Below are 20,605 nucleotides of genomic sequence, written 5' to 3' on the forward strand. Positions count from 1 at the left end.
CCTTTCGTCCACCTCTTCCCCCACAGTATCTTCATCTCATTCATCGCTCTCGCCAACATTTTCGAGATTTCACTCGTACTGGCAACCTCGAAGCACTCCGCCTTCATCGCCAATATCAACGGATAGTGCATAACTACCTTGTAGCCTATAAACGCCGTCAGTGGATTAAATCCTGTAACCAACTTAGTACCACATCTCATCCTTCCAAATTCTGGAAGCGATTTCACCGACTAACAGGCAAAAGCTCTTGTACTTCCTATCCACTTCTTGATCACGATCAGCCACTCCCAGACGATCTTAGCAAAGCCAACGCTTTCGCCTCTTATCTCCAAGACATCTTTACTCCTCTCCCTCCTGATCCTACCTTGCGTCGTCACCCTACAGACATGTTACAGCTTTCTTCTCCTGCACTCCAACCCCATTCAACCCACACTCTCCCTCCAGATTCTGCCCTTACATCACCTGTTACCGTCGAAGATATTCACCATAGTCTCCGTGGCAAACGAAACTCTGCACCCGGTTCCGACCGCATATCCTATCGCCATATTAAAGAAGCACCTTATGTCCTCTTTTACCTTCTGGCTACTATCTACACGTTTATACTGCGTACTGGATTCCTACCAACACCCTGGAAAACCTCTACCACGTTAATGTTTTTGAAACCTAACAAACCACCTCATGCAGTCTCTTCCTATCGCCCAATACAGCTTACACTCGTTTTCAGTAAAGTACTTGAACGTATCCTCGTCTCCCGTCTTCACCTCCATCTTTCCGATCGTAATCTCATCCCACTTCACCAAGCAGGCTTCCGTCCCCAATTCAGTATTAACGACCAACTCCTTCGCTTAACCACTCACATTACAAATCAGTTTAACTCCAATCAACCGTCCTGCTTAGTTCTATTTGATTTAGAAAAAGCCTTTGACAAAGTTTGGCATCTTGGTCTTCTCTATAAACTGTTTTCCTTTGATCTTCCTCTCTGCTATATCCGTTTTATTTTTCATTTTCTCACTGGTCGCCTTAGCTATGTTTCCATCAACAACCACTTATCGCATCCCATTTTTCTTCACTCCGGCGTTCCTCAAGGTTCATCACTCTCTCCACTCCTTTATCTACTCTATGTGGCTGATTTTCCCAATCTTCCTCCCAACATCAATCTCTATCAATATGCTGACGATACGGCGTTTCTTGCTGTTGCCCCAACCATTCATCAGATTAACCGTACATTACAAACAGCTATCGATACTTTTCTTTCTTGGTGCAGATACTGGCGCCTCAAACTCAATGCCGATAAAACACAAACCATAATTTTCCTTCCGCCTGGCAAACGAACTAAAGTGTACCGCAATCCAGCCAATTTTCACGTTCATGTCGATCATGTCCCCTTGCAACCACAGAATACAGTGACCTATCTCGGCATCACCTTCGACCGGCATCTTAAATGGTCACCTCATCTGAAGACCATCTGTAAGAAAGCCTATAATCGAATTAACCTCCTGCGCCGCCTAACCGGTACCACCTGGGGACTCACTGCCCACACACTCCTTACTACATATAAAATGTTCTTACGCCCCGTCCTCACATATGGCTTTCTTGCCTGGATATCGGCCGCCCCATCATTTTACGCTCGATTGCAAATCTTGGAAAGACATGCTCTTCGTCTTGCTTTTCGCATTCGCCTTCCCAGTCCCACCAGAGACCTTTACAATCAAACACCTTTTCCGCACATCCTTTACCACCTAGAAACATTACGTCTTCGCTACATCTCACAACGATATCACTCTCACCACCCTCTGCTTTTCGATACAATGCATCAGTGCGCTCTCATCAGACCCCAAACTCCACTCCGTCACTCTCCCCTCTCACTACTTTTTACACTCTACCGCTACTCTCTCCCCCCCGATAGCCCTGATCTCATCCTCGTCAATGATTTCATCACCGATACAGCCCCACCATGCATCATTCCATCATTTGCACAGTAGTCCTACTGTTCTACCAGGGCTTCCAACTGTCTTCATCAGATTCGGAGCTGCCCCCGAATCAGAAGATAACCTGCATCTGTCTTACTAACACAACCCGATGTTGTGATGTCTAGTGCACCTCACCATCATCCCTATCATCCCACCGCAATAATGATTATGGTTAATGGCCATAATGTCCACAACTCTCCACAATGTAATTATTTCCCCACTCCTATGATGAATGAATAAATAATTGCTACCAAGTTATTTGATATGTAAACTATAAGGTTTAATAAAGTTGAATAAAACTCTAGAAACCCACCCATCGTTCTCCACTCCTAGTTATTCCCTGTAACCCACTTCCCGATATAAAGGGCGGTACCCTTTGGACGGGTGCTAGTCGTAGTCGGCTAGCAAAAAAAAAAAAAAAAAAAAAAAAAAAAAAAAAAAAAACTTTGCAGTTATAGATTGTGTTACTGCGTAAGACACCAAATATATAAACTTCTTTTTTTCGTTGCATCTGGAATTTGCTTGTACATCACCTCTGTACTACGAGGAAATCACCTGTGCACTACATGTAAGTCATCTAGGTACTGCTTCAAATCACCTCTATCGTACATGTAAATCATCTGGGTACTGCGTGTAAATCACCTTTGTCCTACATGTAAATCACCTCTGTCCTACATGTAAATCACCTGGGTACTGCGTGTAAATCACCTGTGTGTTACGTGTAAATCATCTCTGTCCTACATGTAAATCACCTGGGAACTGCGTGTAAATCACCTGTGTGTTACGTGTAAATCATATCTGTCCTACATGTAAATCACCTGTGTGCAACGTGTAAATCACCGCTGTCCTACATGTAAATCACCTGTGACCTACATGTAAATAGAATACGTGCTACTTGTAAATCACCTGCGCGGTAGGTGTAAATCACTTGTGCAGGACGTGTACGTTGCACATGTTCTGTGCACGTGAAGATGTTGAATAGGACCTGGCATGTATATGTGCATCACATGTACAGGCGTGCATCTATACAGATGATGCACATGTTGCATCCGTGCAATTGTACATGTACTATACGGATACTGTACGTGCATTGTGCTGTCTGGGAAGGCTGAGACCTGCACAGGCGAATTTTTTAGTCAAAGCAGAAGCTCAACCCGAGTAGTGATGACAACTGGCTCAGCTCGGTTCAACTGGCGAACAGCTGGAGCCGATCGGGTATGATGAGCTACCGACTTGGCTCAAGTGAGCCATCGGCTCGGTTTGACTCGGCTCAATTGAGCCGATGGCTTGAGCGGCTCGGGTGGGACGAGCCATCAACTCGGCTCAATTGAGGCAATGCCACAAGCCGGCTTGGTTGACATGAGCCACCGAGACGGCTCAGGTGAGCCATTGGCTCGAGCCAGCTCCGTTGAAGAGTCCATGGGCTGGGTTCAACTAGACTCAAGTGAGCCGATGGCTCGAACCGACTCCTTTGGAGTAAGTCATCAGCTCCGTTCGGTTCGGCTCGGCTCGGTTGGGTGAGTTGTTGGCTCGGCGTACTTTTCTATTCGGCTCGATAGTAAATCAGTTTGAGCCAAGTAGTAGTAGTATCATTGATAATTATATTGCCTATGTAGGATACTTGAAGATAGTACTTGAAACTACACACAGGATTTAGCTCGATTTTGCTCGACTCGACTAGAAACTCGACCCGAATTCGAGTCGAGTTGGAGGACATTTTTCAATTCGAGTTCTCGAGTCGAACTCAAAGATGTCTGTTTCGAGTCGAGTCGAGTTTCAAAGAAAACTCGTTCTACCCAGTGGCGGACCTAGCCCGGGGCCGGGGGGAGCTAGGCCCCCGTTTTTCGAGTTACAAAATATTAAGCTATTATTTAACGTTTGGAAGTATATAGTAAACTCATGATATACCTATCATGGACTGGGTTCTGGCTGCCGCCCCAGTTTTTACCTTCTAGATCCGCCACTGCTCGTACCCATCCCTATCTTTAAAGTTATCGTATATCACAAAAGAATTACCTTATATTCGTTATGCACGTAATAATTGTAGAAACAAATAACAGTACTAATAATAGCAATAATACATAATAAACTTAGTGGTCTCGTAACATTTAGTTCCGAACTTCAAATCGGCGCAGTTGTCCACATCATTTTTTAAAACTCATATTACCACTTTAAATAACAATATTTCCATGCTCTCGTAACTGTAATTGAATTTAAAGAATGGATGCAAAGTTTCCATTTGCTAATTCTCAAGTCATTATTGATTTACTTTATCGGGAATGACTGTTAAAAACCTCAATGTCTCTGTTGTTTAATTATTTAATGCACATCTACAGCATGGTCCGGAAGTGTGCATGTACCCTTAATTGGTGTTTTCTGACGGTTTTAGGTTTTACCCACATTTGTTTGGTATCATTGCTTGGCATTGTCTGGCAACATTGCTATCCATGTTCATTCACGATTCGGCACTTCTCGATTCACGTGCGCAATTACCTGAATCAGACGTTTCCTGGCCGCTGGATTGGAAAAGGTTGTGGATCTTCACCAGCTCCCTTTGCCTGGCCTCCAAGAAGTCCTGATCCGACGACACCAGACAATGCTCTCTGGGGTTCCATAAAGAAACAAGTAAGAAATACTCGATACCACACAACGCAGAAATTACGAGCAACTGTGGAACACCCCTTCACCCTCGTGACTCCGGAGCAAGGGCGCCCATGTTGTGGTTTCCAAGGGAGGCAAGTATAGCGATATTTCAAATATAGTTTCAAATTTTGCTGTACCTAATGTAAAAATTCTATTAGGTTTTCGATATTCCCAAGTACAATTTCCTATAGGGGGAGCGAGCGCCCCACCTTGCCCCCCTTGATGGGAGCCTTTGCTCCGGAGTATATCTGCTAAACATCTACGAGAACTTGGCGCAGAATTCAGCTGTGTTACGACATGGAAGGTGATCATACCGATGTTTATGACCCTTAAGACTCCTAAGACTTCAAGGTAACTGTGTACAGACATCCTATCATAACTAATACTATACTATTGAAACTAAAAGGTGGTACGCCCACTTCCGGACCACCCTGTATAATTTATTTGCACATTCAAAACCTGCAAAAAGTATGCGTTCTAAAATTATCGAATATTCACCTATTAATGCAAGGGCATTATTATATATAGCATTAAGGGTTACGTTATCGTATGGTTGGCAAGCCTGATTCCATCACCTTTCAAATGGCTATATCTTTCTTCTCTAGAATAACTATAAGATATATACGGGCGCGGATCAAAGGGAGAATATAGGGGCTGTAGCCCCCCCTTGACGCTCAGGTATACACTGGATAAAATGGGCTTCAATCCTGCTTTACACTGGATAAAACGGCAAATTATGGTTTAGCCCATCATATCCTAGATCCACCACTCTATATATATATATATATATATATATATATATATATATATATATATATATATATATACAATAAGCAACAAAAGATCAAAAATGGTTCATAACATGTAGGTCTCAAACCCTTGAGAATAGGCCCCATGTGCATATTGACTTTTTCCCCTTAGAATCGCCAATACTACAATTTACCAAAGTATTGCCACTTGGAACACCCTGTATAGACTATACAGGATGGACTGTTATCTTGATTCACTCTTGCAACTTTTAAACTCGTCCACGGAAATCGCTGAAATTATATCATGCAAATATCGGCAGGGAGACATAGCTTGATATATCCTGTAGTACTACAAGGTTAACAGTGTTGCCAACACACATAAAGTAGTGTATTTTTCAAATGTCATTACGTCATACTATCACATATTTCAATTCTACATTTAAAATGAAAACATACAATCAGTGTTCGAAGTGAAAAAAAAAAAGCAGAGGCGGTATGTTTTAATAACATGTAGAACCATGTTCGATTTTGGCTTGACATACCGGCTATCTAAATGTTGCAATACAGTGAATGTATGTTGTGTTTCTATTTACATAATGACAGAAAACCATAGGAGAGCTTCTCTGTAGTTCTGTCAAGAAAGGCGGAGAGACATGAAAAGACGTTGATCCTCTACCAACAACTTGCTAAAAAAAAAAAAAAAAAAAAAAAAAGTAGAAATGTTCCCTTATGTTTATTATAGAGACTTATATACGAAAATGCTCAAAACAAGTTTTATATTAACAAATTTCTGTGGGAACTCCCGAATCCCTTATTCGACTGAGGGGTAATCCAAACCTCCGGAAATCGGACCCCCACAGCAAACAACTCCTAAATCCGCCCATGCTCAAAACACGACATTTATATGCAGTAGCGTACCCAGGAATTTATTTCGGAGGGGGTTCAAACTAAATATGAAGCTATTTTATATTAAAATTGCTAAAATTGCCCCTAAAATTAGGCTAAATTTTTAAAAAGTCGAAATTTCGGGGGGGGGGTCCGGACCCCCGTGTCCCCCCCTTCCGTACGTCCCTGTTTATATGCATTAAGGCAAGACGACACATATACATAAGAAAGAAAATTAAATATGGCAATCAAAATATAAAGTAGATGAATTTCTTTGAAGACACCTCATTTTGAAAACAGAAGCTAGGAAAATGATAATAAAAATGTCTGGGTTGTCAATTTAGAAATTATTTTTATATATAAAAAAAATTAAAATATTTTTACTTGCAAAGCTATTCGTTAATTAATGTGTTTAAAATGGATTTATTAAAGGAGCACTGTATTTAGCATCTACTCTTCAATGACGGTATGTATTGATCACTGAAAAACTAGAGGTGGTATGCCTTCATCACTGAAAAACTAGAGGTGGTATGCCTTCATCACTGAAAAACCAGAGGCGGTATGCCTTCATCACTGAAAAACTAGAGGTGGTATGCCTTCATCACTGAAAAACCAGAGGCGGTATGCCTTCATCACTGAAAAACTAGAGGTGGTATGCCTTCATCACTGAAAAACTAGAGGTGGTATGCCTTCATCACTGAAAAACTAGAGGTGGTATGCCTTCATCACTGAAAAACTAGAGGTGGTATGCCTTCATCACTGAAAAACTAGAGGTGGTATGCCTTCATCACTGAAAAACTAGAGGTGGTATGCCTTCATCACTGAAAAACTAGAGGTGGTATGCCTTCATCACTGAAAAACTAGAGGTGGTATGCCTTCATCACTGAAAAACCAGAGGCGGTATGGCATACCACTGCATACAATACCACATTTGCAATTCTTGGGATACAAAATCTTATAAATTCACTTATAAAGTGAGATGGAGTAGCATCATCTTTGGCATTTATCTAGACCTATTAACAACTTGTAAGCTAACACATATAACATAGGCTGTGAGAATCATTCCCTTTCATTACTGCTGCTTTGAAGAAAGAAATGAACACTAGGAATTCCTTTCTGAACCTTGAATATCAATACGTTCTCTAAATTAATGAAACTAATAAACCCGCACAGTCTCTTTCACATATTACATACCACCTTCAAATATGTCGTAAAATACAGAAGAACAAAGTTAATAATAATTATTACCTCTTTCAGATATCTAAGGAACCAGTCAACACCTGCACTGTACAAAGGAGATGTTCCAGATATAGATGCTGTACCGTGTGTATTGGAGATGAAGAAACTACAGATGGATAGGTAATATTACATATTAAGCACACCAAAAGAAGACACTTAACTTTCAAGGCTGAACATACCCATCTTCAGAATGTATTCTACAATGATGAGACGCAGAGCCTTGAAAGCTAAGAACCTTTATTTTGTTCTGTCACTGTATTCTTGTGCACTGCCTTGCATATACATTGACAATATTGTAAAGCTTTTCCCTTTGTGGTAGGTAGAGCTAGCAGTTTGTGGGGGGTAGGTAGTAAATTAGAGTCCGGAATCGACTCCCACTACCGGTATTTATTATAAAATCTTCTAATAATACAACAGTATTTACAGAAATACCTCAATATAACTTTCTCTAATGCGAGGTGGTCCAAGACCGTGCAGCCTTGGGGCAAGATCTCTACAGAGCCCCGAAGCAAGCTAAGCAGAGTGGAGTAGGAAACCTCAACGCTCCAAAGCAAGCAGTGAGGGGGCCAATAGTCACGGAGCCCCAAAGCAGGCTAAGCGATTGAGGTTGGGATCCCGACAGAGCTCCGTACAAGCTAAGGTGGGAGGAAGAGAAGGTTAGAGTTCCAGAGCAAACTAGAGCCTTTTAGGTTGGGTTTCTCCTAGAGCTCCAGGCAAGCTAGAGGAGAGGGTGACAAATTGCGGACTGGTAGCTGTCAGTTGAATTCTCTTCGTTACATAGGCACTCCGAGCAGTGGTGGTGCTGTTGCTCTCTTGTCGTCATGTGACTATAGGTAGGCTACTGGTAGTCCGCGCTCTGCCTCTGTAGTAATTCAACGTAAGGTGTAGTACTCCATCGTAAAATATATATGGTTTGTTGTTTACAAACAGCAGCACGTGTAATGTTTATAAACATAAGCACGTGGTATATTATAATATAAAATGTTCAACACTGGACCCTAAAGCCACGTGGCTCCAAAATAAATCTCAGCCAGCTTTTAGTGATACATTTGTACTCAGAATATTGGGGGGACACGTCCCCCGCCAGTCCCGCCAGAGACGCCCGTGTTTAGATGGTGGAGAAAAATACTATTTTGTGGGACCTTGAATAAAGAGTTGAGAAAAAGACTCATAAGATGTTTCGTGTGGAGTATTTTACAGTACGGACCAGAAACATGTCTACTCATGTCCAAAATTATTGTCGCATGTCTATAAATATGTTGTTCTAGGAATATAATTTGATTACGAATTCGCCCGGTATTTCTTATAATGTTAGTATGTGTATAATCGGGAAAGAAATGTATGTGGCAAATTTCATGTCAAAAGAGCAGTAAATAAGAACAATAAAACGAACATAAAACTTTCTTGTCCATTTAGCAACATTTTAACATATAACATGTTTTTCGGGCCTAAATTTGTAAGTGTACTGTAGAACGATGTTTATTGGACGTTTGGACCGTTCTTTCTGGAGAACTTGTAAAGTACAACTGCAAAATTAAACTTCGAATTGCTGTAAATAAAAATACAATTTTGCGTAAATTATAAAGTTTCTGTAATTCGGGCTCATTTGATTATCACACGAACTCGGGCCTAAACTAAAAATATTTTTGACTCGGCTCATCCTCATGCTATAAATTCACGGGCCGAGCCCGGGCTAAAAATTCCGGCCCGTGCAGACCTCTAGTGTGGAGAAGAAAGGAGAGAATTAGTTGGGTCGAGTTGGAAACGGATGAGGTCTTAGAAATGGTGGGGGAGAAAAGAATAATTTTATATATTATGAAGAGGGAGAGAAATTTATTGGGACATTGCTAACAATGAAGTGTCTTATGAGGAACGTGCTAGAGGTTACGGTAGCAGGAAAGAGATGGAGAGGACGAAGGAGATTACAATTAGTGAAGATATCAAAATAGAAAAATCGTACGTGAGAACGAAGAGGTTAGCGGAAGATCGTGAAACATGGAACCTTCTCAGTTGCGGCAAGTGACCTACTAATAATGGCAGAATACCTATGATGACGATGATGATTATGTTTCTTTACTTTATTGTCTATCTCTTATTCATCTTTTTATCATTATCACATGGATTGTGTTTTTGAGCGCAAGGAATGCACACGAGACGAGTCGAGACATGATTTTCCTGACAAAATTCGAGTCGAGACACGGTTCTTCCAATAGAAAAATATACATTTTTCGAGTCAAGACATCAGTTTTACAGCACATTTTCGAGACGAGACAGCCACAAATCTTGTCTCGTGCGCCTCCCTACTCTTCCCTAGGGTGCTTCTAGATAACTGAAAACCAGATGAAACTGCATTCTTTCGTTTCCATCCTTCCAAAATGAAAATGCTTGTAGCGTATTACTTCGAATTATGTAAACAGGAGGTTCAAAAGTTCGATTTACCCACAATTTTTTACCATTCTTTTCAATACAGTTTTCAAGGGGAATAAATTTTCGTTGGAATTATCCTAGTTCGAATTACCGAGATTTCACTGTATATTACGAAAAGTGATCGAAAAGTAAGGTTACATTACCAGTAGTAAAACGTGTATATATTATTTCATACAACCAATACGGCCAACAGATAGTACATACATTAGGTTATTTTTCGACATAGTCTCCATGTCGGTTGAGGCACTTGTCGCATCTTGGAATGAGTTTGAAGATTCCCTCCTGGTAGAAATCCTCTCCTTGCGTTAGGCCACGTTGTCATGTAGTGTTTCACCTCCTCGTCTGAAGCGAAGCGACGGCCTTCTAGATGCTCCTTCAAGTGCGGGAACAGGTGAAAGTCACTTGGAGTGAGGTCTGGGCTGTAGGGAGGGTAGTCGATGATGTCCCAGCGAAACCGCTTCAACGCGACTGGTGGGCTGAATACTGGCGCGCGTTGTTCTGAAGGAAGATGATGCTCTTGGTGAATCACACAATTTTACCAGCTGCCGGTGAATTTCAGGCGCGGTACCATATTTCGCACACAGAAATCGAATAACTCGCGAGTCCAGTTTTCGAAACGAGTCGCCATTTGTGTTTACATACAACTAGCGCCGTAGGTAGCGGGTGGTTGAAACTTTGCACAGTTGCCAACTCCGCACACTCTTCATTTCTCTATAACAGACGAAAACTCAAGAAATATCGGCCTTATAACCTTAATTTCCGATCCTTCCTCGTAATAACACTTGCGTTACATTCCCGAAACTGTTACACAAGTGTTTTGTTTTATTAATTATTTATCTACTGTTCCGCGACTTACATAATAATCAGTTTCTTAGCAAAGTGATTGGACGACAAGAACCAGTTAAAAGCCTACTCTGGTATTCATGGAGGAGTTTGAAGTCTCTGATCTAGCAAACGCGTCCTAAAATCATATAAGGTCTTACAGAACGAATCGTATAGAACACGGTATAATTACGAAAGGAACATGATTTCGAATTGACAGCAATGAGCACATAATTATACACAAACTAGCACCTTACCAGGGGATATACTAGACACGAATACTTCCTCTGTTAAGTCTCTAGTTTGTTTAAGAAAGAAACATTTCCTCATGATCAAGAAATGATTTCGTTATACACAGTGGCGTATTTACGATTTTGTTTCGGGGGGCTTTGCTAACTTTCGGGGGGGGGGGGCTTTGCCTGAAAATGTGAAAATTGTGCAAGATATTTCATATACTTTACTATAGTAAGTAAGATTTCGGGGGTCTTAAGCCTGGAAGCCCCCCCTAAATACGCCACTGGTTATACAACTGATAATTGTTTACAGGTGAAAAGACCATGGGGTAAATGTATTCTTTAATCTATTGACTTACTTCGCATTTATCTCTATTGTTCACCTTCTGGCATACCCTTTAGTACAGAAGTGTTAATCAGGGCACAGACATTATTAGGCCTATTTTTGTAGAGGTAAATTATGCTAAGTCACTTTTTGGCCGAAATTCAGTTATATTTTTCTTACTTACATTAGTACATAGGGAGACTAGGAAAGTTTTGAGATGTGAACGACTGGAACGCGGGAAGTGAAGAAGTTTTCCGTGAATAAACAATCGACGCAATTGAACAACATATATTGTCTTGGAAACATTTTTTTCGCTTCCCCTCTGAAATTAATATTTTATGACTTGTACTACTTTACTTCTCAGCCCCAGATATCGTCGACAGCGTCACAAAGTGTCGTATCTAAAAAAAAAAAAAAATTGAAAATTGAGATATTTTACTATGTAGTTGCATACACTGACTTCTACAATTTCCCAAAACGACACATCTGTAATGTGCGTTGTTTTGACGGTGGTGATGACGTTACTGTGTCGTATCTTAAGATGAAGCATATAAACCATTCTCAGAAACAGTCGTATCTTGAGTTACGACAGTTTGTGAGCAACTGATCTTTCGCAACTAGACAGCTACGCCTATATTCAAAGCAATTTGTATATACGAAGTGGCCCAAAAGTAGGTATACAGTCCCGTACTGATAAACTCATTGCTTTTTATATAATTTCTTATTGTTATCCATCAGGTAGATTTAGTTTCTTTATCATTTGTTCCTAATGTATTTTTACTTATATCTTAAGCTCGGAACACCGAAGCAAATCAACTTATAAGTTAGTATGTTATACTTGATCAATGCGGGGCTGTATACATATATATTTACACGGCATGAAAACCTAAAAATCGCTCTCCTGAAAAGTTTAGAAAACTGAGATACGACAGTTTGTGACGCTGTCGACGATATATACAGGGTGTTTCAAGACAACACCGACAACATTTTCGAGGTGATTCCTGACACCAAGATAAGACAAAAAGTATAGACCAACCTGGATGCACAAATGCTTCCTTTCGGAGTTATAGGCTGCCGAAAACGTGAAAAATTGAACTTTAAAAGGTCCATAGCTCCAAAATTATGGGACCTACCGTAGTTGGGTCGACACTTCACTGAGGAACTAATATGTGCCCTATCCAAATATATACGTTTCACAATCCAGCAGTACTTCCGCAACAGTTTTTTATAGGGGTAGTTGGTGTGTATTTCAAATTGTATGTCCGCAGCCAAACTCCTTCTATAAAAATTGTTGCTGAGTACCTCAGGATTCTGAAACATGTAGTTTAGCACCATCAGATGTTTGGCTTTTCCCAAAGCTAAAAATGGGCTTCAACGGTACACGTTTCGACACCGTAGGAAAGGACTTTCGTCAGTGTTTCCAGCAATCGCACGAGCTGTTGAGGAAGTGAGTGTGTTCCGGACAGTGGCGGATCCAAGGGGGCAATCTCCCCTCCCCCCAGAAGAGGAAACTTTCTTATTTTATATATAAACTAGCAGCGTTCACCCCGCTTCGCTGCGGTCACCCCGGAACGCAATAAACTTTGTTACTTAGATAATTTTTACTTTTTCGCTTTCAAGTGATATGATAAAAACCATAGAAGATTGCAGTAAATCTTAACATTATATCGCCTGTCATTTATGTTAACCCGCCCCGCTTCGCTGCGGTCATCCCGGAAGTTTTCGCTTTCAAGTGATATGATAAAAACCATAGTAGATTGCAGTAAATGTTAACATTATATCGCCTGTCATTTATGTTAACCCGCCGAGTGACACGGTCATGCGGGTTGCATATAAATACGTTTATTTTTACCTATGATGAACTAACAAAGGATTTGTACGTTATGGACACTTGAATGGTCAATTATCTCAAGACACTGGTAATTAAAAATTAAAGTGATATGATAAAAACCATCTAGGGTCCAAATCCTAATAACCCCCCAAAAATAAAAGAAATTGGTTCAGCCGTATTAGCGTGATGAGGGAACAAAGGATTTGTGCGTTCTCTTTTATATAATAGATAAAACAGAGTTTGGAGCTCTTAAAAGTAGTTCTAAGTAGCAGTATACAACCCTCCCCCAGAAGTTCGTCTTGGATCCGCCCCTGGTTCCGAAGGTGCTTACTGTCGATTAAGTAATAGACAGCTAAAACAAAATTTCGGGAGCGTTTTAACTGTCCCTCAGATATATATATATATATATATATATATATATATATATATATATATATATATATATATATATATGAAAAAGTTTGTTTATGCCTTCAAATTTGAGGTTTTGGAACTTGCAGGGGATTTGTGGAGGCGGTGTTCGTTGGTGCGCTGCATGAAATTAAAAACAAGTTGTCGATCAGTAGTTTGATTCGAGCCGTGAGACAACAGCAGGAGCAACGAGAGGACGAAGAGCAACTGATACAAGACGAATTTGAAAGTAGAATGAAAATCAAGGATCTCAAGGAACAAATTGAATTCCATAAACAGAAAGGAGAAAAAACATTAGCTCAGAGAGATGAAATCATTGCATTTATAAGGGTGAGTTATTTTTCTATGTTTTATCTTGGTTTACTATAATTATTTAAAGGGTTAACGGAATATATTAGTCAGTGTCTATCCTGTGTTTCGTCATTAATCAAAAATTGTTGTGTAATCAAATTTATTAAAATCCCGTTTACCTTCATTTACAGGATCTTTAATTACAATTGTAAACTGCTCTACTCACTTATCTGCAGTGATCCCTCTTTTACCGAACAGAAAGGATAAAAGAAAGAACTAAAGCCTCTTTGTTGGTCTGTAACGCTAGAAGTTTGCTTTCGTTTTAATAGTTTGTAACTGTTTCAGGATCAATACGAAGACGCTAAGTTGCAAGGAGGCTTGGAGATAAAATTTGTAACGAAATGGGAAGCAGCTCGTAACAAACAACATATGTATACGCTGCATTCACAAGAAGATGAAGCGGAACGTGAACTCGGGAACCTGCAAATCCAATTAGACAGTGAGCGAAGAGTAAATACAGAGATAGAAGAATATCTACGAAACGCCGTCTCGGTAAGCATTATTATCTACAGAACTAGTCAATGAAACCAACAATTTTGGGGCAACCAAGTCAAATTTTTGAGACATTGGATTGTAATTATATGGAATAACGAGAAAGCTTAATTGTAGTCATACAGGGTGGCGCAAAACTTATCTACCAATTTAAACTGTAAATGACTACTAAATAAAAAAGACATGAAGTTCTTATTTAAAGTTATGATTCTATATCCTGCATTTATATTAACACAGTAAAACCTCGTTTTCAACGAACCCTTTATTAAATAGAAATTTTAGGGTCCCATAAATTTACTGGCGAAAATCGTGTTAAATTCTCTTCACTAAACAAAGACTGTATTACGCAGACAACGGAAATCAAAATAAGTCTCTCAAAGGAAAATTTCAAGTACCGGAGTGCAGCATTTAGAAAGTTTTTTAGACATCCTATGACAGGTTATATATATATATATATATATATAGCAAAACAAACAGTGATGTGCAACCGAAGCAAACACTACGGATATACAGTAGGGGAAGTCAGTTGAATATGAGCATAGTTAATGAAAATTCTAATATATCTCAAAAATGATGTAATACAGAAAGTAGAAAGTCTCACCAAAAGAAAGCCTGATCTTTCGTCTACAAACGTGAAAAAGTACAAGGTTATACTTACTTTTGTTCGTGAGTAATAAACAGGTTAATAAGAAAGGTGCGCAGTGCTCATATTTTCCGTAGTACAAGGATAATATGAGCACTTCGTAGGGCAAATATGAGCAGCATTTCTTTTCTACTATTTTCATATGAAATATAAAGCAGATACAAAAAAAGAAATGAAACGTAAATGATAACAATAGTTGCACATGCACGTAAAACATTGTTCATTTGAAGAGCCCTGTCTATTGGTGTGACCTAAATAACTAGGCATTAAATCTGCTACAATAATCACAAACAAAGAACTCAGGGCACTCGACGTTCACACAAAAAACATGATACCAGTCTTGGCACATATCACACTTGATCCATTCTTTCCCTTTGGAGTTTTTTTTTTTACTAAACTTTCCTTCACAAATATGGCAAATACTTTCATTCTCCTCACACTGTGTGGATGAGATTGTCCTCTTGGCGTAGCATTTCTGGCGTTTTCTCAATGAAATTATTATTATCCACTTGAGCTTTAGATTTATTTATGGATGTCAGCGATCTTTAGATCTATTTATAGATGTCTACGAGCTTTAGATTTATTTATGGATGTCTGCTTGTTCACCTTCTTCATACAAAGTGTGACAACACCCATCCCACACAGGGTTGGAGTGATAGACCGAAAATACGCGAAATGTATCCAAGATGATCATAAACTTGAAGATTGTAGAATTATATCCATGTTATTACGGAATGTCTACTTTAGTTAACATCTGCAAAAGCTCCTCACGTCCATTTTTTTCATTACTTTGAAAAGAAAAAAAATGTGTGTGCCCATATTAAACTGAATTCAAAAGCTCATATTTCACTGACTGTTAATGATATTTTAATGTGTTGTGGTCGACAACTCTTTTTATAGAAAAGATGTGAACAAAAGACTGGCGTTGTGTTCCTAGACAGATCTGACTATAAATCCAGTGACGAATTATATACAACGCATAGATAAGAAGTTTCAGCTTATTATCCATTACCCTGATTTAACTATAGCTCCAAAAAGCTACACTTTTTTATTCTACGTACCCGTAAACTTGTCTATTATTTCACAACAACTGCAGCGAACGAACTTAGGCTACTCTCTGCAAATTCATGTAACTCCAAACAATACTACGAACTTCGTTGTTTTCCTCTTGCGCAAGGTATATGTGTGCTGTGTGAGTTTATGCTTCGTGCTGCTCATATTAAACTGACTTCCCCTACATGCTTTAATTGGGAATTGTAGGAAAAGTCTGAAAGAAAGAGAAGAGTAGGAGAAAAAAGGGAAATATGGCATTGAGTGGAAAATGAGTATAGGCTAAAGACTTATCAAGATTCTGTCAAAAGTTTAAAGGAACTACAAAATTTGTCTTATGTCGAAACCATACTGATATGCTTAGTATGGTTTCTCAGGCTAAAGTCTTTGTTTAAAGTTGAACAGACAAGCAGCGATGTGTACAGAAAACCCTCCTCGACTGTTGGAAAAATTAACATATGTACAGTACTTTTTTTTGTTCGTTGTAAGTTTTACGTGTATTATTCGTAGTAGAAATAAATACTATAAATTGACTAAGATACGTACTGCATCTTACTTTATCTCAGTATGTCCATGATATGCTTTTTTTTTTTTTTTTTGCTATCTTCGTTAAGCGGAAACCTATCTTTAAAGGAAATTTTTGCGAGTCCCGTTCGATTCCGCTAAAGACAAGTTGTACTGTATTACATTTTCAGTATGTTTTTCTTCTCAATTTCCATGACCTTACACAATCTTATCTCAAAATTTGATACAATTTCTAAAGCTGGGAAAAAGATTTACGTTCTAAAGCTAATATTAGCTCTTCCAAAGATCTGGGATTGCACTGATAGTCTGATTGCCAAACTACCTATTAGACAAAAGGTAATGCATAAATTTCGTCAAATTTTATAACTTATTTGCAGAGAAACTTACTTTTAAATTTGGTAAGTAGGTTTTGCGCCAACCTGTACAAAATTTCTTATTATTTCATTTCATTTCCTTTGAGTAATACTTCTTACTGCTAACAATTATTTTATATGCTATCCGTTTTTCTGAATAAAGGCATTCTTTGCCAAGCATCTTTCAAAAGAAAAATAGGTATTTTTTTTAAAGTTCAATGTCCTACAATTATGCACCGAAGCTAAGGGAGACAGTGATAATAAAATGGAATCCCAGAATGAAGAAAGTGTGACGAAACGGAAGAACTCTGAGAAACCCACGCACAAAGCTCACTTGGCAGATAAGAACGAACCAAGGACCTCCTGCACAACAAGTGATCGCTTTACCATTGAGTCCCTAGAGTTACTCTGATGTAGCTATCAGCAACACTTCCTCTATTTATTTGATGTAAGAAAGAGTTAGGTATGCCATTATGTAAATTAAGACTGCAAACTATCTTCGCACTCAGAAATTCTTTACTAAAACAATGGGAAATCCTGATGTTTTAAATTTAAAACCCAATACTTTACTTTTTGTGATACACATAAATTTATAACGTACTTTTAATAACAAAAAAAAATATTAAGGGAACAGACTACTAAATATTTTTCAAAAGCTAACAATTTAATCTTTAGCCAGTTCTTCGTAAATGAAAAGAGATAATGAAATGTAACTTACCTCAGTAATAGGTAATGTTATTCTACACCCGAAAATACGAATCGGAAGAAATTTCAGTGTTGTAATCCATAGAAATTAGTGTGACCAGAATTTGAATTATCCAAAAATCTAGGTTATGGCAGCGACTAGAAAAATGAACTAAACGGCAATTGATGACTTATCATACTGTCTGTGTTCCTTGTTAACTACTTTTTAAATAATATTTGTATTTATTTTGTAATAAAGAGTACAAAATAATTAATTTTTAATTATCAGTAGAATTAAAATACAAATGTTACTTAAAAAGTAATTAACAAGGAACACAGGCAGCGTAATAAGTCATCAATTGCCGTGAGTTCATTTTTCTAGTCGCTACCATAACCTAGATTTTTGGGTAATTCAAATTCTGGTCACACTGTAATTTCTATGGATGGCAACACTGAAAATTCTTCCGATTCGTATTTTCGGGTGTAGAATAACGTTATCTGTTACTGAGGTAAGTTACATTTCATTATCTCTCTTCACTTACGAAAAACTATAAACGATTTATGTTCCCCTGCCTTTCCTAGGCTTTGGAAGAGAACGTGCGAACATGGCTGATAAAATACGATGATGACATAGAAACTAAGGACCACGAAATGGCCCAAATGAGAGCAACACTTGAAGCATCACAGCAGGAATTGGAAGACCTGATGAACTTGGTAAGTACAAAATGGTCAAATCATTTCTCGCGATAACTGTCATCATCTTGTAAGTTTCTTTCTGTCCTTTCGTAGCTTTTAAGTATTTTGAGCACTACTTCAGCAACCTTGTGAGGGAGGATCAGAAACTAAGGTTACAAGACCGATATTTCTGGAGTTTCGTCTGTTATACAGAAATGAGGAGTGTGCGGAGTTGGCAACTGTGCAGTTTCAGCCGCCCGCTACCTACGTCGCTAGTTGTAGGTAAACACAAATGGCGACTCGTTTGGAAAACTGGTCTCGCGAAGAAATCCGCTCAGTTATTCGATTTCTGTGGACAAAACATGTAACTACGGCTGAAATTTATCGGCAGCTGATAGAGGTTTACGAAGAGACTGTAATGTCTCGTCAGCATGTCACAGAATGATGTCAAAGCTTGCGGCTGGTAGAGAAAACGTCACCAACGAGGAGCACAGTGACAGACCCAACACTGCATCAACAGATATGAACACAGATCGCGTGGAGGAACTGATTCAAGACAACAGGAGGATCACGTTACGGCCTGATGACAGAATTGGGAATGTCGTTCGGAAGTGTTCATCACATTGTGCACGATATTCTGCAGTACTGGTACCAGAAAGTTTCTTTCCGATGGGTTCCAGACAAGGACATCTTCAAACTCATCCCACGATGCGACAAGTGTCTCAACTAGGGATGGCCACAAAGTTCCGGTTCCGGTGGAACCGGTTCTTGAAGATCCGGTTTTCAGAACCGGTTTCAGACTTGGATCCGAAACCCCGGTTCCAGAACCGGATCTTGGGAACCGGTTCCAGACCTGGATCTGAAAACCGGTTCCGGAACCGTTCAGACCCGAAAACCGGTTCCACCAGGAACCGGTTCTGGCCATCCCTAGTCTCAACCTATATGGAGGATATATCGAAAAATAATCTAATGTATGTATGTACTATCTGTTGGCTGTATTGGTTGTCAAATAATATATACACCTTTCACCGCAGGTTTTATAATCTTACATTCTGATTACCATTCGTATGTCTGTCACAAAGTTTCATATATAGAAACAGCAGTAGAAAATTTAGTTTGCTATTTCTGGATAAGACACTAGCTTGTAACATTGTTTTAGATTTCATCAGTGGCGGCTTTTGAGTGAAGTCATATCAATTAAATTTATATTTTATCGTTGTAACCTAAGAGAAGAAAGCTTATCTATGTATTAATTCTTGTGCACAGTTATCTTCCCTTAACTTGTAGCAATAAATGTATACACGGTATGCCAAAAGTCACGAAGGAGTTATAACTGAAAATAACTTTTTTATTTATCATTAATTTCCATTGATATTTCACGGACTTAAAGACCAAGGATGGGAGATTGTTTACACTTATGTGTGGAATATAATCTCAGTTAGATATCGGCCATTATGGGCTTCACGGACACGGGCTCTGTGTAGTACAGGATTCATCATAGAGATCAACATTTCTGGTCCAAGTGGCCATATTTTTGCACGAATATTGTCCTTGAGCTGATCTTGTCCTGTCTGTGGTTTGTGCACGCACATTTTGTGCTTCAGATACCTTAAAAAAAAAAAAAAATCTATCGGAATACGGAGTGAAATCCACCAAAAGAACACCTTTACGATCCCAATGAACTGGCGGTAGAAGAGTATAACATGGGAATTCTGATGCTTGTGAACAGATACGACAAATGTTTAAATGAATGTGGCAATTATATAGAGAAGCGAAGGAAGTTCCAGCTATGTAACAAAATTGTTTGTTCCAATAAGTATTGTGTTTTTCATTTGTATAAGTAAATGGTGTTTATTTTCTAGATGATCCTCGTAATTGTTTTAAATAGCGAGAAAATATTTCTGATGTAGATTCTGCGTGTGAAGTACAGGTGACATCTCTGATCTTATCCCTCTATTGCAACCGAAGTTACAGGCCTAGTATTCCGGTTTTATTATTGCAGTCGCATAGTTTGGAAACCTCTCATGGTTTTATAATGTGATACGAAACTCATTGTTTTTCCTCCCTCTCTCTTTCACACACGCACAAACACTAACTTACTTGTATTCCCCCCTCTCTCTCGCTCGTTTTTTCTCCTCCCTGTTTCTCGCAAACACTAACTCACTTGTTTCTCTCTTTCTCTCTCACGCACAAACACTAATTCACTTGTTTTTTCTCCCTCTCTCGCAAACACGAACCCACTTGTTTTCTCTCCTCTTTCTATAGGACAAACACTAAATACTTGTTTTTCTTTCTCC

At 39.1% G+C, this 20,605-nt stretch overlaps 1 protein-coding gene across 2 annotated transcripts in view; it reads left to right on the plus strand.

Annotated features, from left to right (window-relative positions):
• The window catches only part of LOC145693666 (dynein regulatory complex protein 9-like), a 119,133-nt gene that overhangs the window by 95,582 nt on the left and 2,946 nt on the right, over positions 1 to 20,605 (plus strand). For both annotated transcript variants that reach the window (XM_081769899.1, XM_081769900.1), the window contains 4 exons: positions 7,505 to 7,606; positions 13,625 to 13,865; positions 14,172 to 14,378; positions 18,216 to 18,347. In XM_081769899.1, the coding sequence (XP_081626025.1) occupies positions 7,505 to 7,606; positions 13,625 to 13,865; positions 14,172 to 14,378; positions 18,216 to 18,347 (682 nt within the window). The remainder of the gene's footprint in view (positions 1 to 7,504; positions 7,607 to 13,624; positions 13,866 to 14,171; positions 14,379 to 18,215; positions 18,348 to 20,605) is intronic.

Source organism: Thermobia domestica, chromosome 8 (genome assembly GCF_964235325.1).
Source record: "Thermobia domestica chromosome 8, izTheDome1.hap1.1, whole genome shotgun sequence".
Classification (NCBI taxonomy): domain Eukaryota; kingdom Metazoa; phylum Arthropoda; class Insecta; order Zygentoma; family Lepismatidae; genus Thermobia; species Thermobia domestica.